The following is a 25,972-nucleotide window of genomic DNA, read 5'->3' on the forward strand; positions in this document are numbered from 1 at the left end:
ATATCATCAGGTAACATTGGGGATGAAGAGGATGATGAAAATGAGGAGGGAGAGGACTTCTTTTTCAGTGGTACCGAGGGGACACATCATGCTACTGAGGGGAATCCAAACCCCAGCTTCATGTCTGTCCAGCATGGGTGGGCTGAAGAGGAGGAGGTGGAGGAGGAGAGTCAGTGTGAGGAGAGGATGAGTACTGTTCACAGAACTTCAGGGGTCACAGAAAATTTGCCTCTATGCAGCTTGGCACACATGGCACACTTCATATCTGACTGTCTGTGCCAAGACCCTTGCGTAATCCACATTTTCAATAGCAACCTATACTGGTTGGGCACATTTCTAGACCCACGGTACAAGGACAAATTTCCTTCACTACTGTTGCAGTCACCAAGGGGTTTCACAATGGAATCCTTCAAGAAGGCTGTTGTCGATAATTTGATGGCTACAGCACCCTCAGACACCACTGCTAGCAGAGATACCAGCTCTGTGCAACAGCATGCAGTAATGGGGAGAGAGACACCAAGCAGGTCCAAAAGAGGTGGTGGTAAAATGTCCACAAACTGGGCCATCTTCAATAAGCCGGCTCATCACCAAGGACTAGCTGGAACAGTAGCAATGTCAAGGAGGGAGAAGTTGAACAAGATGGTCAACGACTATCTAAGTGACCATACCTGCGTCCTTCCTGACGCTTCTGTACCGTTTAATTACTGGGTATCCAAGCTGCATAGTAGGCCCGACCTCTCCTTCTATGCCTTGGAGGTGCTGGCCTGCCCTGCTGCTACTGTGATGTCAGAGTGTGTTTTCAGTGTCGCTGGGGGCAATCATCACAGATTCATGCACACGGTTGACTACAGAGAATGCAGACAGGCTGACTCTGATAAAATTTAACAAGGACTGGATTTCACAACAATATTTAAGCCCTCCAGATGACAGTATCCCAACCTAAAGTCACCCAACACGTTTTTTTTTTAATTGGTGATCAGATCCATCCCATTCCCTTCCAACACAAGCCCCTTTTCTTCTTCTTACACATGTTTTCAAAACCTGCTTCTGACACATGTACCTCCTGGTCATTAAGCTAAAATCAATGTTACATTAATTAATATTTCCCATCGGAGGCACTTGTGTTGAGAGTGAGACCCTTCTTCCTTCACCAACCATGCTATCATGCCCTTGGGTTAATTTTTGGAGACACTACTGCTCTGCCTGGACACTGGGCACGGCCACCTCTATGCTAGTAGTCCTAGCTTTGTCATAATGGTTTGGCCCTTCAGACCTGCCTTGCTTCCTTCATCAACCATGATACAGCCCCTTGGGCTACTTTTTGGAGACACTATGGCTATGCCTGGACACTGGGCACGGCCACCTCTATGCTAGTAGTCGTGGCTTTATCATAATGATTTGGCCCTTCAGACGTGCCTTGCTTCCTTCATCAACCATGATACAGCCCCTTGGGCTAATTTTTGGAGACACTATTGCTATGCCTGGACACTGGGCACAGCCACCTCTATGCTAGTAGTCCTGGCTTTATCATAATGGTTTGGCCCTTCAGACCTGCCTTGCTTCCTTCATCAACCATGATACAGCCCCTTGGGCTACTTTTTGGAGACACTATGGCTATGCCTGGACACTGGGTACGGCCACCTCTATGCTAGTAGTCCTGGCTTTATCATAATGGTTTGGCCCTTCAGACCTGCCTTGCTTCCTTCATCAACCATGATACAGCCCCTTGGGCTAATTTTTGGAGACACTATTGCTATGCCTAGACACTGGGCACGGCCACCTCTATGCTAGTAGTCCTGGCTTTATCATAATGGTTTGGCCCTTCTGACCTGCCTTGCTTCCTTCAGCAACCATTATACAGCCCCTAAGGCTAATGTTTTGAAGACACTAAATCTATGCCTACACATTGGGCAGTGGCACAACAAGGACAGTAGTCCAAGCTTTAGAATTGTGAATCCCTTGTGATGATAATGATGGGTGGCTTCTTCTTGCGTTAACCATAATACAGCCCCTACCTATAGGGCAGATTGCTCTCTTTACACCACTTACACACTTAGCTGTCAGTAGATTGCCTCCATCATCACTCGCTCTTACGGTACTTCTGATATATCACTGACTGGCGCTGCATAAGTGGCGTACGAGTTCTGCTCTTCTGGCAAAAAACCAAAGGACTTAAAATAGTGTTTGCACATTCTAGTGAAGCAGTGGTGTAAAAACAATCGTGCAGCCCCTGACTAGGTGCCCCCATGTTATATACATTTGTTTACATCATACATTTTTTAACATTTACACATTTTTTAGCGTTTTCCTCAGCCCCCAGACTGCTTTGAAGGGTCCAGCAGACAATTACTCGCATTTTCCATTGGACTCGCTTTTCGTACCGAATACCCGAGTATTAGGGTATACTCGGTATGAGTATAGCGAGTCCGAATACTTCAGTACTCACTCATCCCTAGTTGCCTCCTAATAAACCCCATAAGGTCCTGTTGGGGCTTGCCTCTATGGTTGTCAGAAACTAACCCACTTAAGCATTGGACAGTCTGACCCTGCGCATAATATTATCTTACCGCGATTTCAAGGGTTTAACGATATCTTAGCTGTTTTAAAATAACATTGTATGCTTATTCAAGTGTTTCTAAAGAATATGATTTTATCCTACTTAGACTACATAGCACTTAGATTATCCATAACACTTTATTAGCACTTTTTTGCTATGCCAGCACTGGGCATAACAAAACATTCCCAATGAGCTCCACTTAATTAGAAAAAAAAATGAATAAAATAGAAACGTACTTTTTCTTCCGTATCTTGATGTTGGCTGGTTTGGTGTCTGCTTTATTTTTCCCTCCAATTTCTTTATCTTCTTTGAACCACTTAAACTTCAGACTAGGCTGTTCTGACACAACTTCGCACTTAAGTGTCAACTTATGACCCTCGTCTACCGTTTTACTTTCGATTTCCTTTAGTTTTGGCGGTGAAGCTGTAAAACAAAATAAAACAAACATATATCAATAAATATCCAGGAAAACGCTGAGTTAAAATGAATACAACTATCAAAAAAGCAAAAGGTAGAGTGTAGACCATAAATGCAAAGCAATTTTCAGAGTAAGACGTATAGTGTAATCAGTCACTGGATACAGCTATAGCCGATACTACTACTGCTACTAGTGGTCACGACGGGTATTTTACAACATTAGATGAATAAGAATTGATCCATTACTTGATTATGCATAAGGACCAGATTCTCTGACCTTACCACGTCCTGATATAAGACAATAAAACCTAATGTCATGTTCCTGGGTAAAAGCTTCTCATCCTGAGATTTAAGCAATGTAACACTGCAGCTTTAGATGCCGAGATTAAAAGAAAATCAATTTGCTATGAAAATCACTTGCTTGGCTTAGACTTATCCTACATTCGCCTTAATTCAGAACACAACAGATAGTCACGTTCAACATTTGTACAAGCAAAAAAGGCGATCCACTATAACAGCAATAATATTACAAGAATAATAGGACCTTGTTGTGTATTCCATGCTCCAATGTTATACTTTCTACATAAGATTCTCCTAATAATGTGACTGATGCATGCAGACTTGGACTGCCCACAGCAGAACAGGTGAATCCCCGGTGGGCATCTATGCAGGAGTCTTTTACCCTCCAACATGATCTGTAGTTGGAACAATACATTTGAGTCACTGTGTTCAGGCAAATGCAGCATCTCATCATTCATCCAAAAAAAACTACCCAGCGAATTATTATTATATAGAAGTAGAAGTAAATCTATTAAAGAGGCTAATGTAATATTTGCATGTAGACGAACAGTGGGCCCCCCAGAATCCTCTAGTGGACCTTTGTCACCCCAGTCTGGCACTGGGTCCGTGCCCTACACTATGTTATCACCAAGATGTATTGATATATTATTTGCTGAAATATTAGTTTTCTTTCTTTTCTATTTTTTTAACTGTTAGGGAAAATGGGGAAAAAACAAAGAACAACCGCAGGTTTCTGCGATCTGCTGTTGACCCTTATTTCAGAGACAGACAGGAGATAAAAAAGACTTGGTCAGTGGTAATAAACCATACTAATTCAAACTGATTCCCATTCTTATAAAGGAAGTGCGGTCTCGGGAAGAGTGTGTAATACAGCCAATGTCCTTCTTGCAGCAAGCTGCATGTATAGTTGCTATAAGACAGAAGGATGGATATTGATAGATAGTTAGATAGATAGATAGATAGATAGATAGATAGCTTGGAGTTGAACTATCTATCTGTCTGTCTGTGTCTATCTATCCATCTATCTTTCTTTATCCATCCTTGTATACAATATGTCTCGTAGTAGCTATACATGTAGCTTGCTGTATATGTATATGTTTATATAAATATATATATATATCTACTGTGAAAACACACACATAGCTTTATCTCATCTATCATATCTATCTATCTATCTCATGTCTATCATATGTATCTATCATATATATCTATCTATCTATCTCATATCTATCCTATATATCTATCTAGCTATCTATCTGTTTGTTGCCATTCTTCTATGTGATATATGATAGATAGACAGTCAGAAATATAGTCATCAGTTTTCTTAGACTTTTTAAAGTAAATCTGCTTAGGTATGCACCGGTTTGAGAGCCAGAACTTTTAGGTGGGGTATCTGTATATACCCTGAGGAACTATTTCTACATTCTGTCGTGCAGTCAATGAAATTATTAGTGACATTTTTACCATTTTTAGAGACGCCCTAATAACAGAAAGTAGTTATTGATGTTATTAGTTATGTCAAGAAAAGCAAAAAAAAAAATACAATCTTCAAACACTAAAATCATGTAGTGACAAGTGTTTTCCCTGTGGAATATAAACTTCAGTGTACAGAAACAACTCTTAATCATTGAATTCATGTTTTTCATTCAGTTCCATTGCCACAAGTTTATGAAGCCCAGTCCCTCACCATGCAGTCTGCCTTTACTAACATTTGTGAAAGAGTGGGTCATTCTGAAGAGATCTCTCATTCGAGTTTGGTCCTGTAACAGGATCCCACCATTGCAGCAAATCAGCTCATGAAATTTCTTCCCTCCTAAATATTACACGATCAACTGTGAGTTCTAAAAGTGAAAAGTAGGAGCATTTAAGGACCACAACAAATTGGCCACACAGTGGAGACCACATAAAGGTCCAATACGCGGTGTCCAAGTACTGAGGTGCATGGTGTATTAAAGTTACTAACATTGCTGGCTTAAAACCTCATCTGCCATTTACATCAGCTAAAAAACTGCAACAGGAGTGTCACAGCATTGGGTTCCATGGCTGATCAGTTGCATTCAAGCCTTATATCACCAAGCACAATGCCAAGCATTTTGTGGAATTCTGTGAAGCACACTGCCTATATCTGACAATATTATGGATAAGTCTGGGTTTGGTGAAAGCCAGGAGGACATTACTTGCCTAACAACTTTGTGCTAATGGTAAACTTTGTTGAAGAGGGATAGTGCTGTATAATTGTTTTCTGTGGTTGGCCTTGGTTCCTTAGTTTCAGTGTAGAAATTTCTTCATGCATCTGCATTCCAATATTGCTAGACTTTGGACAATAAGGGTATGTTTTCACTGTCAGTAAACGCTGCGGGTTGGATGCTGCATACAGCCACAGCGTACAACTCACAGCGGCCAGATGTTACAGCATAGTGGAGGGCATTTCATGAAATCCCATCTCCACCATGTGTGCATGGATGCCTCCGGCATCCCTGCGTAACCGGACACGCGGCGCATCTTTCCAGACCGCATGTCTATTTATCTAGCAGAGATGCTCCATCTCCACAAGATAAAGTCACCCATACAATGTATAGGACGAGGTGATTCCGCACGGTTCAATGTGGAATCACCGGCGTTCAAAAGCCGGCAGCGCTATAAAACTGAATGTATGTATGTATGTGTGTATCACCAACCAATCACAAAGCATCTTTCATTTCACCAGCGCTGTTCAAAAGAAGCTGAGCTGTGATTGGTTGCTATGAGCAACAGTTTTCCTTGCAACGAATCACTAAGCATCTCTCATTTCACCAGAGCTGTTTAAAAGAAGCTGAGCTGTGATTGGTTGCTATGAGCAAGGTTTCCCACTTGACAACACCTCAGGAGACTGACATGGTGGGAGAAATCTAGCATCCCCGGGAACATAGGCTCCCTGCCATTGTCTGCCCCCCAGACAGGAGCACAGAGCACATGACAGAAATGAATCCCCCCTTCCCATGGATCATTGGTATGCAAGTTAGGGCAAAACCAATCAGTGTTTTGGTACTGACCCAGGCCTTTCTTAAAGGGATCTCCGGTATGGAAGGCAGGGCAAATCCACTCTGCACTTTGGTTCTGACCCCAGTCCTCTCTTATAGGGATCCCTGGTAAGGAAGTCATGGCAATTGCCTTCAAATGCTCTGGTACTGACCCCAGGCTCTCTTAAAGGGATCTCCTGTACAGAAGTTAGGGCAAATCCCTCAGCGCTCTGATTCTGACCCCAGGGTTCTATTAAAGGGATCATTGGTATGGAAGTCAGGGCAAATCCACTCAGTGCTCTGGTTCTGACGCCAGGCCTCTCTTAAAGGGATCCGCAGTATGGAAGTTAGGGCAAATCCCTCAGTGCTGTGGTTCTGACCCCAAGCCTCTCTTAAAGGGATCATTGGTATGGAAGTCAGAGCAAATCCCTCAGCGCTGTGGTTCTGACCCCAGGCCTCTCTTAAAGGTATCCCCGGTGTGGAAGTTAGGACCGTTCCACTCAGCGCTGTGGTTCTGACCCCAGGGTTTCTTAAAGGGATCATTGGTATGGAAGTTAGGGCAATTCCACTAAGCGCTCTGGTTCTGATCCCTGGCCCCTCTTAAAGGGATCCTCGGTATTGAAGTTAGGGTAAATCCCTCAACGCTCTGATTCTGACCCCAGTCTCTGTTAAAGGGATCATTGGTATGGAAGTTAGGGCAATTCCACTCAGTGCTCTGGTTCTGCTGCCAGGTCTCTCTTAAAGGGATCCCCAGTATGAAAGTTAGGACCGTTCCACTCAGCGCTCTGGCTCTGACCCCAGGTTGACGGGATGATGTGGGATATTAGTGGTAGTAGTTCGATAGCTCTTGCTGTCGGGATGATGTGGGATATTAGGGATATTAGTCCAGTGGCTCTGGCTGATGGGATGATGTGGGATATTAGGGGTAATAGTCCGGTAGCTCTGATGGAATGATGTGGGATATCAGGGGTAGTAGTCCTGTGGCTCTGACGGGATGATGTGGGATATTAGTGGTAGTTGTCCGGTGGCTCTGGTTGACAGGGTGATGTGGGATATTAGTAGCTGGGTGGCTCTGGCTGATGGGACGATGTGGGATATTAAGGGTAGTAGTCCGGTGGCTCTGGCTGATGGGACAATGTGGGATATTAGGGGTAGTAGTCCAGTGGCTTTGATGGGATGATGTGGGATATTAGGGGTAGTAGTCCGGTAGCTCTGGCTGACGGGATGATGTGGGATATTATAGTGAATGTGGCTATGCGGAGTGGGCGGGGCTATACACTCAGCTTTATATATATACATATATATATATATATATATATATATGAGTATGTATGTCTGCATCCAGCTTCAGCAATGAGACTCATGGGTCTTTCCCACCTGGTGATCAAGTACCTGCACGGACTGGATTAAGAGTAAATCCTTCAATAGGAGAACAAAAAAGAAAGTCCAGCAAGAACTCAGCAAACCAGGGTTGGAGTAAAATGATGCATTTCTTTATTTCTTCAACAAGGTTAAAAAGACGACCCACAAGGATCAGGAACCAGAGTGCATGGCAGAAATAAACGCAAATGGGACTACGCGTTTCGGCGGCCTAATCCGCCTTCTTCACGGTCCAAACCTAATCTGCTCCTTGTATGTGGAGCCATATAAAAGGCAATCCTGAATAAAAATAGTGCAAATGATTACAAACATATGTGCAGAAAAAGGGTTTAACCAATTCGCTACTGAGGATTAACTAACAGCATTGCTACAAAATAGACAACTTTTTCTTAAGTAATAAAAAATACAAATGAACATCCTAAATAATGGCATGATATATAATAGGATGATAGAAAGAATAAACAGTAGAGGTAGAGGTTATACAAAAAAAAAAATTGTATTACATTGTATTACATACATTGAAAACCAGGATGAGAAAACACATATCCGATGCTAAAAATCTACCTTTGGTTGGAGCTTCAGTTGTTTCACGCCATTTCTCTAAAGTGCATAGTGGTAATTTATCTAGCTTTTCCTTCATGGGAATTGAACAAGTAAAAAAACCTCTTAGAGGGGGGGACTTACGCAGGAAGGTTCTAGCTAGAGAAAGTAAATGGATTTTTGAAATGGGTACAAGAACTCCTTTAGGATTTAATAGCCGTACAGATATTATTCTACATTATTGAGGTTTCAGTGGAACATATTTTATTTATGTTAAATAAAAATTATTTTTTTTTTTGTGGTTTTTTTTGTGGTTTTTTTTTGTATAACCTCTCCACGTTGTTTATTCTTTCTATCATCCTATTATATATCATGCCATTATTTAGGATGTTCATTTGTATTTTTTATTACTTAAGAAAAAGTTGTCTATTTTGTAGCAATGCTGTTAGTTAATCCTCAGTAGCGAATTGGTTAAACCCTTTTTCTGCACACATGTTTGTAATCATTTGCACTAATTTTATTCAGGATTGCCTTTTATATGGCTCCACATACAAGGAGCAGATTAGGTTTGGACCGTGAAGAAGGCGGATTAGGCCGCCGAAACGCGTAGTCCCATTTGCGTTTATTTCTGCCATGCACTCTGGTTCCTGATCCTTGTGGGTCGTCTTTTTAACCTTGTTGAAGAAATAAAGAAAAGCATCATTTTACTCCAACCCTTGTTTGCTGAGTTCTTGCTGGACTTTCTTTTTTGTTCTCATATATATATATATATATATATATATATATATATATATATATATAATCATTATAATTTGTTATAACTAACAATAGTTAGTTACCATGCCCGGGCAGCGTCGGGCTCTTCAGCTGGTTCAACTATAAAATTGCCTCAGTTTAGCAGCACACCTTGTGGTGAGACATGGTATTGCAAGTTGCGAACATTAGGAATTCAATATGAAAGATGTCCATTACTTCACTTACATTGATGACGAGGATATCTAGTGGTAAATGACAGATGTAAGCATGCTTGAAAATTGATTTAAAGCATTCTATGTCTGGAGGAAGACAGGCATGAATAGGCTATATCTAGTTTTTACAGAACATAAAGATTAAAGGTATTTCTTGCAGTACATAATGGCAGTATTGTATATTCAATACTGAGTGCTTAGCTGCAAATACAGTCATCATTCATTGTAAGAGTTTTTCAGGCACTGAGCGCATAATATTAAAAGGCATATTCTATCAGACAAATGCAAAAGACTTGACAGTCGCAAGGGTATCATTAAGTATGTTAGGTTTTTTTATCTAAAATTCTCTTGAAAAAAAACCCTTAGCAGCTGTCTATTTCTTTTGATTACGTCTGTGCTTTTTTTTTTTACTGTGCAACAGTTGAAGGCAAAGCAGGACTTGTTTCCATGCTATGCTGCAGGCAGTGAAAAGTCTTCTTCAGTTCTCTAGTTTGCGTGACATAATTAAAACGGAGAGTGATGATATCAACCTACCTTTACAATGCCAGCTACGTTAGTTAAATGTGCAAATGTAGCAAAAATCTCACATACTTAATTATTGTGACAATTATGTTTAGTACCATTTATTATTATTGTGGTTTGACTAAAGATTGACTTCTCTACCTAATTTTGAGTTTTAATATAAACATGTTTTAAGTAGAGTTGAGTGAACCCGAGGTGTAAAGTTTGGGGTTCATACCGGTGCTAAATTCATAACAAGGACTTTTCCAGGAAGTCTGTTTTAGTGTTCAGACTTCCTGACAGCCCCCTAGCTCTTACTATGACCATTTTACAGCACCAAAGTTTAGGTCCCCATTGAATTCTCTGGGGTTCAAATTTGGGTTCAACTGCGAGTCCTGGCACCTGAACCAAACTTTGGACTAAAGTTTGTTTGAACTTGTTGAACCTGAACATCCACTGGTCCGCTCATCCCTTGTTTTAAGGTATTACCAGCATTATATACTGGATTTTGTTGAGGAATCTTCCTTTTTTCAGTCTTAAAATGATGATTTGGTGACTCAGTTACATAATATGTCAAAGCTGCAGCTACAGCTGTCACAGCTATATTTACTTAAAGGGGTTTCCATTAGTAGACAATTTCAGATTAATCAATTCAGGACCCTAACTAATATGAAAACAGTCTATACTCATCTCCGGCAATGGTTCTGTTGCAGCGGAGAGTAACGTGACTTGTTGTATCACATACAGGCCACAGCCAATGAGAGGCAGCTGTTTGGCTGCAGCTCATCAATATTCCATCAGGGCGGATGTCCGTTCTGCTGAAATATTGAAGGCTGCAGTTAAACAGCAGCTGATCAGTAGATGTAGCCTGCATGTTATATAACAATCACATCCCTCTCCGAGAACAGCGCCGCCAATAACAATGAAATGATGCCACTTGCCACTGCGGGAGGTATCTTCTGTTTCCATTTTAGTTGGGATCCTGAATTAATTAATCCGAATTGTCGTAGTTGACAATCCCTTTAAAAGTAACTATTTTGGCTGACTTCAGATTACTTCAAATTGAGGATCAAAGGAGAAGTTTAAGGAGGAGAGATTAATATTTTTTCTTATGCCTTCCACCACTAATCCATGTACTCCCTAGGGCCTGCATTAATCTCAGAATATCACCTAATGTAACAAATAAATATATGGATGTAGATGTTACGATGGATCCCTATTGATCAAAAAAGGTATCAGACTATTTAAACAAAAAAAACCCAGCTTACTAGTAATGATACACTATACCAAAAAAGTTAAATAGCTGCATGCACATACAAGACAATTCAGACACAGTGAGCAATTACAAACAAGTACATACAAAAGTCTTTGTAAGGAATGTAGCCCTAAATGAAAAGCTGATTTTTAAAAAATGGGCTATTTAAGCAAAATAGTTCAATGTTGATGTGCTGCCAGATTGTAAATTACCTCTTTGCCACTTTCTAATATCTTCTACCTTCCAGTTCCTTAAACTGATCATTTACATTAGTTGTTTGTTAGCCATACTTAAACCAGATTTTTTTTGTATGTCTGAAAAATTCAAATATTGCTGGGAGCGGTCAGAAAGGGTCCGTTGGCTTCACTTAAGTGAATGACTCTGCCAGAGAACAATTGCTGTCCTGGTTTTCGGGTATTCCAACAGAAACCCTCACGTAAAGCTCTCTAAAGAGCACTGTAATAATGTGAATCTTAGCTTAGTAGTATTATATAGTGAAACGTTATCTTCCATATTCCTGTTCACTCTTTTCCTGAGAAATGCTCGATGTTATCTCAGACACCACAAGCACTAAAATGTCCTGTTTATTAATCATCAAGGAAGAAAATGGTTTAAAATGTGTTGTATGTACTATTACCAGCTCGGAGGGTAAATAAGAAAGTAATGGGTTATTGGCTTCTCGCGTGTTTTCTTTATTAAGATCAGTGTACTAAATCAATTAAAATGATCTTCCTGGATGCTTGCCCTAGATAAAAGGGTAAGCATTTAGAGGTATTGATTCTCTGCTTGTATTAAATGGAGCTGTAGATGATATATTACAAGAGCTCAGCTACTTTTCTTTTGATGTCCTAATTTTACAATGACTATGTAAGCTAAGATGACAAATTTAAAGTACTTCTTTATATCCTAAAACCTGTAAGCCACGTGAGGCCCTGAAGAATCTTCTTAGACTTTCCAGGTCAGGGCATTTCTGAAGTTATCCTATACTAGCCATACATCTCTTGAAGAAGACAAATGTGTAGTGGCACAGTAACATTGTCTTCTCTGATGTGATTTATAGGGTGAAATCTTAACAGTACATGTGATATTGTTTTACAAAATATTACTTTACAGCTGATATTTCTCATCAAAATCTTTTCGTTCGGCCCACATTTAACCTTGGATAGCATAGATACAAGTAAATGGCATAAACACAAATATTCTAAGTTATACATATCAATTGTTTTCTTTCTTTTTCAGAGTAGCTAATGAAATTTGTTATCGGTCTTCTTTTTATTGTAGGTAATATGTATTACGCCTAGTTCAAGCTGTAGCAGTTTACATGTGTGTGGGGGAGTGGGAAAGACTAATATAGAGACTGCAAAGACACCAAATTACGCCTGGAATTTGGTGTCTGAGTGGCCCAAAGTCTCTAACCATAGGACCATGGTGGAATGCAATTCCTGTTTCAGTTTCTTCATTCAAGCCTTGGGATTTTAAAGGACTTAGAAAGAAAAAGTAAAGAATATGTGATTAGGAATAAATTTCTTAGGCTAGTTTCACACTTGCTTTTTTTTGCAGCGCGTTTTTCCCGCAAAAAAACGCATTGAAAAAACGCATACATAAGCATACAACTGCTGCGTTTTTTTCAAGCATTTTTATGAGCATGCATGAAAAAAACGCAGCGTTTTTATGCGTTTGTATGCGTTTTTAGCGCGTTTTTACCGCGTTTGCGTTTTTTTCCAACATTTTTAGGTGGCCCCTCACACTACCCAAACCATGACTTTACTAACCCTAACCCTGACCCTAACCCTAACCCTAACCCTGACCCTAACCCTTAACCAAATCATACTTAACCCTAACCCAAACCCTAAACCCTAACTAACCCTAACCCTAACCCTAACCCTGACCCTAACCCTAACCCTAACCCTGACCCTAACCCTAACCCTAACCCTAACCCTAACCCTGACCCTAACCCTAACCCTAACCCTGACCCTAACCCTTAACAAAACCATACTTAACCCTAACCCTGACCCTAACCCTAACCCTAACCCTAACCCTGACCCTAACCCTTAACCAAACCATACTTAACCCTAATCCTGACCCTAACCCTGACCCTAACCCTAACCCTAACCCTAACCCTGACCCTAACCCTTAACAAAACCATACTTAACCCTAATCCTGACCCTAACCCTGCCCCTAATCCTTAACAAAACCATACTTAACCCTAACCCTGACCCTAACCCTAACCCTGACCCTAACCCTAACCCTAACCCAGACCCTAACCCTAACCCTAACCCTAACCCTGACCCTAACCCTTAACAAAACCATACTTAACCCTAATCCTGACCCTAACCCTGACCCTAATCCTTAACAAAACCATACTTAACCCTAATCCTGACCCTAACCCTGACCCTAACCCTAACCATAACCCTGACCCTAACCCTAACCCTAACCCTAACCCTGACCCTAACCCTTAACAAAACCATACTTAACCCTAATCCTGACCCTAACCATGACCCTAATCCTTAACAAAACCATACTTAACCCTAACCCTGACCCAAACCCCAACCCTAACCCTGACCCTGACCATAACCCTAACCCTAAACCCCCTTAACTAACCCTAACTCTAACCCAAACCCCTAAATTCCATGGTTTAAAAAAAAAACGCATATGCAAAAAAACGCATACATGAGCATGCCAGTGCGCACATATGCGCATCCATAGGCTATAATGGCCATTTTTAGCGCAAAACGTGCGCATATGTGCGCATGCGCTTTTTTGCAGGGCCAAAAAATGCAACATGCTGCGTCTGGAAAATCCCAACGCACACCCCAAAAAAACGCAGCGCATGAAAATCGCATACATGCGCTTACCAGCGCGCAGGTATGCGCACCCATGTTAAATATAGGGGAAAAAACGCATGCGCAGGTGTGCGTTTTTTTCCAGCGCTAAAAAACGCAAATGTGAAACCAGCCTAAAATGCCTTTTATTAGCAAGTCATATTTGTTTTACGACTTTGTTATACTGACTGAAACCATGCCAGTGCCCGGCCAGCGTACCCAACGCTAAATATAGGGTACGCTGGTCACATGCAGCATCATGCGCCCAGAGGAGGAGCTGACCAGAGGGGGCGCAGCTGGGGGCGAAGCTTATCAGCGGCCCTGCGCTTGGTAACACTAGTGTGAAACTAGCCTTCTTACTGCCCATGCTCACTGACATCTAACCTGTATTAACATCCCAATGCAGGTCTCGTCAGTGTAACATACTGCGCATGCTCACATGCACCTAACCTTTATTAACATCCTAATGCTGGTCTCTGTCAGAGTAACCTACTGCACATGCTCACAAGCACCTAACAACAACCATGTGCAGTAGGTAACACTGACGGACCTGTAATAGAATGTTAATACAGGTTAGGTGCATGTGAGCATGAGCAGTAAGAAGCTCAGCTGTTGTGACATGGATACATTCTATACCATGTTCTTTTGAGCAATTCCCATTTCATAGCAGGACAGCTTCATACCTCACATGCCCCTAACCTATACTAATATTCTAATACAGGCCCCTGTCAGTGTTACCTACTGCACATGCTCACATGGACCTACCATGAACTAACATTCTAATATAGGTTTCTGATAGTGTAACCTACTGCACATGCTCACATGCACCTACCATGAACTAACATTCTAATATAGGTTTCTGTTAGTGTAACCTACTGCACATGCTCACATGCACCTACCATGAACTAACATTCTAATATAGGTTTCTGTTAGTGTAACCTACTGCGCATGCTCACAGGCACCTAACCTGTACTATCATTCTAATATAGGTTTCTGTTAGTGTAACCTACTGCACATGCTCACAGGCACCTAACCTGTACTATCATTCTAATATAGGTTTCTGTTAGTGTAACCTACTGCACATGCTCACAAGCACCTAACCTGTACTAACATTCTAATATAGGTTTCTGTTAGTGTAACCTACTGCACATGCTCACAAGCACCTAACCTGTACTAACATTCTAATACAGGCCCCTGTCAGTGTTACCTACTGCACATGCTCACATGGACCTACCATGAACTAACATTCTAATATAGGTTTCTGATAGTGTAACCTACTGCACATGCTCACATGCACCTACCATGAACTAACATTCTAATATAGGTTTCTGTTAGTGTAACCTACTGCACATGCTCACATGCACCTACCATGAACTAACATTCTAATATAGGTTTCTGTTAGTGTAACCTACTGCACATGCTCACAGGCACCTAACCTGTACTATCATTCTAATATAGGTTTCTGTTAGTGTAACCTACTGCACATGCTCACAGGCACCTAACCTGTACTAACATTTTAATACATTTAATATCTTTTTTCCTACCTTCACCGACCAATCAGAGCTCAGTTGTCATTTGTTTCCCTCCTCTGACAAAATGAAAGCTGCATTGAGATTAGCTGCTATTTGCAATAAAGAGATTTTTAGTATCAAAGAGTTTTTCCTAAATCTTAAAGCGCATTAAAATGCTTTTGCTTAAACATGAATGCACATAAGATGAAACAATCATAATATAGACCACATAGAGAAAGTCATTGAACATCCTCAGATAATATGTACACCAGTAAAACTTAAATCATAGTGAAACACTTCTAAAAAGCAATATTGTAAAGAATAACAAGCAACCTGTCTGACACAGTTATACCAATAGCAATGAACAGCTTGCTTATCTACTGAAAGAAAGCATGAATGATTAGTATTTTGCCTTTGCAGTGATGCATAAGTCTCGCTGTGTTCTCACATCAACACATTGCTTCATATTAAATTCTCATTTATCAGTAAATACTCTGTTGTCATCGACCTACTTTCCATTTGTAAATTCTTTTTGCTGAATATTCATCAACATCAGAATGTTACATTGGAGTCATACTGCTACACTAATGAATTTCATGTATTATAGTTATCCCACATTCACTTTTTTGTGTCAAACACATAGAATTACTACTTGATACATTGCCAAAGTGATGCAGTCTATAGGAATAAAGTGCGATGTTGAGGGACGGAGCTTTCATCCACAAAGTGGCAGTGTTGTTCTACAGTGCGAGTCTCAGAGTAATGGGAATAATAAAAGATCACAGTGTAATTACACCCCACATTGAATGGGACCTATAGTACTATAATATAGGCTGGTGAACACCAGTCATGTTACATTAGTGACATCTGGTTGCATGTTTCCCAATCAAGTAGTCTTAATATTAGTACTCTAATCATCTTTATTTAAGGCATTGGTAGGAAAAGAGAGGTCTTTTATAACTCCATTTTGTGAAACCAATACAGTGCCTTGCGAAAGTATTCGGCCCCCTGGAACTTTTGAACCTTTTCCCACATATCATGCTTCAAACATAAAGATACCAAATGTAAATTTTTGGTGAAGAATCAACAACAAGTGGGACACAATTGTGAAATTGAAAGAAATTTATCGGTTATTTTAAATTTTTGTGGAAAGTCAAAAACTGTAAAGTGGGGCGTGCAATATTATTCGGCCCCTTTAACTTAATACTTTGTTGCGCCACCTTTTGCTGCGATTACAGCTGCAAGTCACTTGGAGTATGTCTCTATCAGTTTTGCACATCGAGAGACTGAAATTCTTGCCCATTCTTCCTTGGCAAACAGCTCGAGCTCAGTGAGGTTTGATGGAGATCGTTTGTGAACAGCAGTTTTCAGCTCTTTCCACAGATTCTCGATTGGATTCAGGTCTGGACTTTGACTTGGCCATTCTAACACCTGGATATGCTTATTTGTGAACCATTCCATTGCAGATTTTGCTTTATGTTTGGGATCATTGTCTTGTTGGAAGGCAAATCTCAGTCCCAGTCTCAGGTCTTTTGCAAACGCCAACAGATTTTCTTCAAGAATGGTCCTATATTTGGCTCCATCCATCTTCCCATCAATTTTAACCATCTTCCCTGTCCCTGCTAAAGAAAAGCAGGCCCAAACCATTATGCTGCTACCACCATGTTTGACGCTGGGGATGGTGTGTTCAGGGTAATGAGCTGTGTTGCCTTTACACCAAATATATCATTTGGCATTGTTGCCAAAAAGTTTGATTTTGGTTTCATCTGACCAGAGCACCTTCTTCCAAATGTTTGGTGTGTCTGCCAGGTGGCTTATTGCAAACTTTAAATAACACTTTTTATGGATATCTTTGAGAAATGGCTTTCTTCTTGCCATTCTTCCATAACGGCCAGATATGTGCAGTGTACGACTGATTGTTGTCCTATGGACAGACTGTTCCACCTCAGCTGTAGATCTTTGCAGTTCATCCAGAGTGATCATGGGCCTCTCGGCTGCATCTCTGATCAGTCTTCTCCTTGTTTGAGATGAAAGTTTAGAGGGACGGCTGGGTCTTGGTAGATTTGCAGTGGTATGATACTCCTTCCATTTCAATATGATCGCTTGCACAGTGCTCCTTGGAATGTTTAAAGTTTAGGAAATCATTTTGTATCCAAATCCGGCTTTAAACTTCTCCACAACAGTATCACGGACCTGCCTGTTGTGTTCCTTGGTCTTCATGATGCTCTCTGTGCTTCAAACAGAACCCTGAGGCTATCACAGAGCAGGTGCATTTATACGGAGACTTGATTACACACAGGTGGATTATATTTATTATCATTAGACATTTAGGACAACATTTGGTCATTCAGAGATCCGCAATGAACTTCTGGAGTGAGTTTGCTGCACTGAAAGTAAAGGAGCCGAATAATATTGCACGCCCCACTTTTCAGTTTTTGACTTTCCACAAAAATTTAAAATAACCAATAAATTTCGTTCAACTTCACAATTGTGTTCCACTTGTTGATTCTTCACCAAAAATTTACATTTGGTATCTTTATGTTTGAAGCATGATATGTGAGAAAAGGTTGAAAAGTTCCAGGGGGTCAAATACTTTCACAAGGCACTGTATCACCTGAATTTGGGCATACATTTTTTTTAAACTTAGTTATGCAAAACTTAGTGGCTTTTGACATTTTTTCATCAGTCCCCATCATCTCCATCAACTCTTTGAAGAGATGGTGAAGTTTCACTGGGAGAGACATGGTCAAGTACATCTGACGAATTCATCATCAATCTCTCGAAATAAGTCTTACGAATTATGGCACAAATGAACTCCAATACCGGACAGATGTACATTTTTGACGATGACAAACAGCTATAAGATGCCACAAATGTATTAAAAGTAGATGAATTAGGTGCATTTTACTCTATTGTGCACTTCATATAAAACGCCAGTCTTTAAGAATAATAGGGGCCATAGTATATAAATGCCATAAATTGTAACACAAGCTTCTTGACTTCGCTAAGATCTGATTTGCGCACTTCAAAGGGTCCTCAGACAGGTTTCTTTAAAAGAAACATTTTCAGAAGTAGACAATGCAGGATGGAACAGTGTGCAACAACTGCAACAATCCCTCTTCCCCGAACCCTCTGCCATACATGTCTTCTGAATGAAGAGAGCTGAGTAAGCTACTGCCAGAACCTCAAATGAACATGTCCATTCATTCTACCCTCCGCCCCAATGATATCTGTCAGTCGACAGTCAGAAGGCCCCTATTATTCTAAAGAAATATTGATAGGGAATTTAGATTGTGAGCCCCATCGGGGACAGTGATGATAATATGTGCAAATTGTAAAGCGCTGCGGAATATGTTAGCGCTATATAAAAATAAAGATTATTATTATTATTATTTTGGGCAGCTAGTTTAAACAACTTTTTACTATTACTATTATTTACTACAATTAGAGATTAGTACAGTAATGTGGCACTTTGACGTAATTTTCAAATAGGTTTCTTGTTGCCATATGGAGAGCGAGATATATATATATATATGTATAAATGTTCAGTTTGTCTGATTTTTCTCTTTATAGGTATAATTTTGAGTAAAATGTAAATTGTTCTTTTCATCTATAAACTTCTGACATGTCTCCGAATTTCCAAGCACTGAATTTTGTAATTTTTTCTGACAAAGAAAAATGGTCAAAATTAAAAAAACAGTGCTTTCAGGCCTCAAATAATGCAAAGAAAACAAGTTCATAATCATTTAGAAACAACAATACTAATGTTTTAACTCAGGAAGAGTTTAAAAATCAATATTTTGTGGAATAACCATGATTTTTAAAAACAGTTTTCATGCGTGATATGGTGGTCTCTTAATTTTTGCCAGAGCTGTATATATATTTATATATATATATATATATATATATATATATATATATATATATATATATATATATGCACTTATTCCAGTAAAACAGTAGATTATTAAAAAAAATACCCATAGAATATGTAAGAATCCTCCTGTTTGTTCCTGGTATACAGAGAAAACATAAACTACAGATGTGTTTTATTATCATGTTTTATAGCTTTTTACTGTTCAAAGTGCATGCTTATTAGATTTGGGATGGTTGCTTTCCTCAATTATGCTAAGCTTGATGTTTAAGAAATGCCTATTAAAAAAGGCTTTAATCAATGATGGAAATACTCCTGATATGTACAGCTTGAAAGAACATGAATAAGCCTACCCTATGTACACTGGACACTAGTAGCCAATGATCTACTGGTTCCTTTCACTGACAGTACAGAGGTAAAGAAGGCAAATTACTCCCATATGGATTCAGAGAAAACTGAAAAACCCTGCGGTGAGACAAGCAAAATGTTGTGAAAGACCATATGGGACCAATGATTGAGGAATACCCATACATGTGGCATAATTAAACAAATTGTCTAACTATGCCTAAAGTAATAGAATATGATGCAATGAGTAATCATGTAAGATCCATTTCAGGGAGCTGAGCTATTTCGGTTTATGGACTGATATAAACAGTTCCTGCGTCAACAGAATATATGTTTACTTCTTATGATGACAAAATGGTAAAGGCAAAGTACAGATTTCAGATTCCTGGGGCAGCTTTCATCCTGCAATTGATCTAAATAGATTGAACATCTAATGATACCATTACTATGACTTTTTCTTTAGTTAAAGTCTGATCTAAAATGATCGTGATGAATCCTTTCAAAATAATACAAACAACCAATAATTGAAGTAATAATTTTAATTCTGATGAACTGATTAATCAAATCTCCGATGATCTGTTGTCCAAGATTTGAAAAGAAGTCTCCTTTTTTTCCAAAACCTGAAAGCTTGCCCATGTCTGCAGTTGCCTTCAGATTGTCACGATTTGTCAGTCTGCAGTCACATACGTAGACATTTGATTCACGGAAAACCACTTTAATATATAACCTGGATAATTTCCATGTACCATATTTTTTACAGTAATTCATAGCTGGGTGAAACATAGTTGGAGCATGACTTGATCCTTCAGACCCCTGTGTTAGAATAGGGTCAACTCTTAAGGCCCCATTACACATAACGATGTCCCAGCGAACCCACCAACGATCTGACATGGATGGGATCGCTGGGACATGTTAGGCTGATCGCTGGTGAGCTGTCACATAGACAGCCTCTCCAGCGATCAGGACCATCGAGCAAGCTGGTTTCCAAGGTAAACAGCAGGTTTCTAAGAGCCGCGCGGCTCTTAGAAACCCGATGTATACGTTGGATACCAGCGTGCAGCATCGCTGATCGCTGGCTCCTGCTGCCACACGCAGCGATGCGCGCTGGCCAGTGGGAGACCAGCGATAAAAAAACGGCCCAGGACAATCCAGCACGATCAGTGATACCTGGCGGGGGGGCCAGTTGCTGCTGGATGACACACACAGCGATATCGCTTTGTGTAGCGGGGCCTTTACAAATAGAGACATCGCCTAGTTGATACACTATGGAAACTGTACTGGAATTGCAGATACAGACATCCGTTTTCTCTCCATCCGAGAAAATCAGTCCAATTATGCTAATCAGACTCTGATTGGAGTTTCATCAAAGTCAGATCCAGTTTTCTCAAAGGTGGAGAAAAAAAAGTTTCTCCACCTTCTCGATACAGTCAGTCCGTGAAACTCAAAACACACTCAGATGTTATCCAAGTGCGGACCCATTTTTTTCATTGACCCAAACACATGAGTGGGGGAGTGCTTTCCAATTCTTGGAGGATACGATTGGTCCGTCAAAACCATGGATAGCACTCGTCCGAGTTATACAGTCGTCCGCACCTGCCCTTACAATGAGCAAAGGGAACACAAATAGAATAGATGTTCAACAACACTGATGTCCACCCTATAACCACTGGGGTGGAAAGTAAACATCCACTAATCTCCCGCCAGAAAGAAGTTACTGGACTATTACAAGTTTTCTAGCATCAAAGAGTAAAGAAAGCAATTTGTGCATTTTTTCACACGTCATAACATCTTTACGTTCTGCTCCTTCAGCCAACGTGAAATGATCACACCGCACACTTCTCGGCTGATTTGTTCTCATTCACGGGAAGGAGCGACTAATCCTTTTAAACAGAAACAAGAGGAACTGCTACCTTGGATCTAATCCTTATAAACAGGGAGGAAATGGTTGAGGAGGTAAAAGTGGCTGGGACCCTAGGAGGTAGCGACCATGCTATTTTAGAATTTTGGATAACTAGAGGCGGAAGACCTGTGAAGACTCAGACGTCAAGGTTAGATTTCAGAAAGGCAGATTTTAAGGGATTCAGAAAGAGAATTGGAGGGATCCAATGGCTGGATATCCTTAAAGACAAAAATGTCCAGGAAGGATGGGAAATCTTGAAAAATGAAATTCTCAAAGCACAGTTGTTAACAATTCCGAAAAGAGGGAAGAATAGGAAGCAGTTAAGGAAACCAGGATGGATGAACACAGAACTTAAGCACATGCTAAAAAGGAAGAAAAAAATGTTTATAAAATGGAAAGAGGGAGGCATATCTAAAGAAGAATATAATGCTGTCTGCAGAACCTGCAGGGCACAAATCAGATTATCTAAAGCTGAAAATGAATTGAGGCTTGCAAGAGATGTCAAAAGCAATAATAAAGGATTTTGGGGATATGTCAAAAGTAAAAGAAAAGTCAAAGATGCTATAGGATTTTTACAGGATGAAAATAATGAAATGGTAAGACAGGATGTTGAGAAGGCTGAACTTTTAAATTCCTATTTTGCATCTGTTTTCTCTCAGAAAGGAAATGTAACATCAACTGTTATTCACTGTCCTATTAAGGGAATAGAAGAATCCAGGATATCTATAAACAGAAAGATAGTGAGGAAACACTTAGCTAGCCTAAATGAATTCAAGTCTCCAGGTCCAGATGAATTACACCCCAGACTACTGAAGGAGATAGCAGAAGAAATTTTTGAACCCCTCTCTATAATCTTTGAAAATTCTTGGAGAACAGGAGAAGTGCCAGAAGACTGGAGAAGAGCAAATGTTGTTCCTATCTTCAAAAAGGGGAAGAAGGTGGACCCAGGTAACTATAGGCCGGTGAGTCTGACTTCTATACCAGGAAAGATCTTTGAACAAATTATTAAACAACATGTATGTCAATACCTGGATAAGAATGAAGTGATTAAACAGAGTCAGCATGGGTTTGTAACTAATAAGTCATGTCAGACTAACTTAATTTCCTTCTATGACGGTATCACTGATTGGGTGGATCAAGGAAATGCTGTAGATATAGTATATATTGACTTCAGCAAAGCATTTGACAAAGTCTCTCATACAATCCTTATTGAAAAAATGATTAAGTATGGAATGGACAAGGCAACTGTTAGGTGGATTCATAACTGGCTTAGTGATCGGACCCAAAGAGTGGTCGTAAATGGCTGCACATCCAGTTGGAAGAATGTCTCAAGTGGGGTTCCACAGGGCTCTGTCCTGGGCCCTGTATTGTTCAACATCTTTATCAACGATTTAGATGAAGGAATTGAGGGTAAACTGATTAAATTTGCTGATGACACAAAGCTAGGAGGGATAGCTAATACTAGAGAAGAGAGAGAGAGGATTCAAAAAGATTTAAATAAACTGGAGAAGTGGGCAGCAACTAACAGAATGGTTTTTAACAGGGAGAAATGCAAAGTACTACATCTGGGCAATAAAAATGTAAAAAGCATATATAGAATGGGAGGAATAGGGCTAAGTGACAGCACATGTGAAAAAGATTTGGGTATACTAATAGATCACAGACTGAATATGAGTCAACAGTGTGATGCAGCAGCAAAAAAGGCAAATGCAATTCTAGGATGTATTAACAGAAGCATACAGTCTAGATCACGTGAAGTCATTATTTCCCTCTACTCCTCTTTGGTCAGACCTCATCTGGAATATTGTGTCCAGTTTTGGGCACCACATTTTAAAAAAGACATCAACAAACTGGAGCAAGTTCAGAAAAGAGCGACCAGAATGGTGACCGGTCTGCAAACCCTGTCTTATGAGGAAAGGTTGCAGGATTTGGGAATGTTTAGTTTGCAAAAGAGAAGACTGAGAGGAGACTTAATAGCTGTCTACAAATATCTAAAGGGCTGTCACATTGTAGAAGGATCAACTTTATTCTCATTTGCACAAGGAAAGACTAGAAGCAATGGGATGAAACTGAATGGGAGGAGACACAGATTAGATATTAGAAAAAACTTTTTGACAGTTAGAGTGATCAATGAGTGGAACAGGCTGCCACGAGAAGTGGTGAGTTCTCCTTCAATGGAAGTCTTCAAACAGAGGCTGGACAGACATCTGACTGGGATGATTTAGCGAATCCTGCTTTGAGCAGGGGGTTGGACCAGATGGCCCAGGAGGTCCCTTCCAACTCTACCATTCTATGATTCTATGATTCTATGAAAGTTTTATTCTACTGTGTGTTTCCCCAAAGTAAAGTACAATATTACTCGGTTAAACTCCTGTGTTAGCATTATTTGATGCTGAGAAACTCTCTGGGAAGGACACAATCTGCCTCAGGCAAACTTATGTGGATTCTAATAAATCTATACTATTTTACATAACAATTTACCTACATGTTCAGGTACATTTCACCTTATCACTGTAGACTAGAACTTATGAGACCCCAGGAAGTCACAGTGGCTTGTCATATCACAGGGAGGTGATTAAGGGATTTAAAGCAACATCTCCAACAGGTCTCTGCATGTCAGTGGCTTCTACTTATCTAGACTATCTTTCTTCATGTACTCTGAAGAATATACCACTACTTATAACAGTTACTTATTAGCTACAGTATAGATACAATAGTTATATCTATCAATCTATATATTTGTCTATCTAATCTGTATCTAAAAAATCCAAAAAGCAGGAACAGCAAACCGGTTTTTCAGGGTTAAATGAGAGCTGTTTATTTAGCCCATAAGTGCGACGTTTCGGTTCAAGTGGTGAACCTTTTTCAATCTGTACCTATCTAGAGTTATAACTATTATCTATCTAGCTATCTATTATCTATATCTATCTATCTACTTATGTATAATGTCGTATTTCAAATATAAAAATAATATTACTAATGAAATACCTTTATGAATCACTTTAAAGAAGGATTTAACACCAAAACACACAGTTGTCAGCCTTCAAAAATTGCTTTTCAGTAAAATTTTTCCTAAGTGTTTCAAATTCTAGTAATGCTTCTTATTAACAGAATGCCATATTACTAGTGCCCTGATGTGAATCCATAGACAATGCCCTGATGTACATTTGTCCAGAGAGTCCCATAGACAGAGTTAGAATCTGATGAAGACCAAACAAATATGGCTCCGTAAATAGTCCCAAAGTAATCTCAAAAAAGTTAAATAAAAAATAAAACACCATAAAAAGTGCTGCCATACTATATATAGTACCAGCCAAAGGAATTTCTAATATAGCAGCATATTGACTAATATTAAAGAGTTTAAAGAGTTTGCCCACCACTTTTACATTGGTGACCTATCCTTTGGCTAGGTCACCAATGTCTGATCAGCTGGGGACTGACACTCGGCACCCCCCATTGATCAGCTGTTATAGGTGGCAGCACGGCAGGCCAAAAATACTCGCTTGCTGAGTTGCTCCATCTTCTGGCAGTGGCCCAGGCTGAGTACTACACATTCATCTTCAAATCAATAGGAGGTGGATGTTTAGCGGCCACTATCAGAAGACAGTCAGCTCCACAAGTGAGTACTGCTGTCCGGCGGCTGATGACACGAATAGCAGCTGATTGGTGGGGCAGTCGGGTGTCAGACCTTGATGACCTATCCTAAGTATAGGTCCTCAATGTAAAAGTAGTGGACAACCTCTTTAAGATTAATTTTATGCCAACTTTTACTCATCTTCTTTAAATCTGTAGTGCCAATTTTCTTATAATTGTCTAAAAGGACAACAACACCCAGGGACTTACTAATATTTGGGCATCTGATAAATATTTAGGCTTTAAAAATAATAAAAGAAACATTTGTGGTCAATAAAAAAATATTATTTATGAGTTTATTACAATGTATTACTGGGGCCTAAAAGACTATTTGTTCTACTACAGCATGACTGATGTTAGTTGGGAGTTTAAGGATTCGGCTTTGCGAATACAAGGCCTTTGAAGATTTATTCCAACCTCATATCATTTGGTAAAATGATTCTGATTAAGCTTAGTTCCAGTTCCTACTATGGAAAAAATTCTAAAGGTTAAGACAAAATAGTGATGAGGAAATCAGAATATATTTTGGAGAATGATGTTTCATTCTGGATGCTCCATTGACAAAATGGAAGATGTTTTAAAAGACAGCACAAAAGGTTGGTTGAGATTCTCAGTGTGTCTGGCTTTCTCACAAGTCTTCTGTTGACAGCAAGTGTATCCAGAATCTGTGCCATCCAGCTGCTCAGAAATTTCACAGCGTCCCTCCCTAAGGACGATTGATCTTAAAGTCTCCTGAATGCCTACGAAGCTACGAAGCGAAATGGCTAAAAACCCAGATCATGTTTCTCTCCACTAACATTTCCTTTTCTAACTAATTCTATGATGTCATGATGTAATGAGATTGCTAACAATAATCAGACTTGTAGGGACCTTTGTCATTAGCCATTACTTGCGTCTTCTGAAATTGTCAATATTCATACGAAATTTATCTCCGGGTCTAACTACTGGCTATCCACAGGATGTTGGTACA

General features: G+C 39.9%; 1 protein-coding gene across 4 annotated transcripts in view; it reads right to left on the bottom strand.

The window, feature by feature from the left end:
* NRG1 (neuregulin 1) overlaps window positions 1-25,972 on the bottom strand; it is a 1,024,711-nt gene that overhangs the window by 111,954 nt on the left and 886,785 nt on the right. For all 4 annotated transcript variants that reach the window (XM_073543387.1, XM_073543376.1, XM_073543367.1 and 1 more), the window contains exon 2: window positions 2,794-2,980. In XM_073543387.1, the coding sequence (XP_073399488.1) occupies window positions 2,794-2,980 (187 nt within the window). The remainder of the gene's footprint in view (window positions 1-2,793; window positions 2,981-25,972) is intronic.

The sequence above is a fragment of the Dendrobates tinctorius genome, unplaced genomic scaffold, assembly GCF_039654945.1.
Source record: "Dendrobates tinctorius isolate UK_male_01 unplaced genomic scaffold, ASM3965494v1 ptg000011l, whole genome shotgun sequence".
Lineage (NCBI taxonomy): Eukaryota > Metazoa > Chordata > Amphibia > Anura > Dendrobatidae > Dendrobates > Dendrobates tinctorius.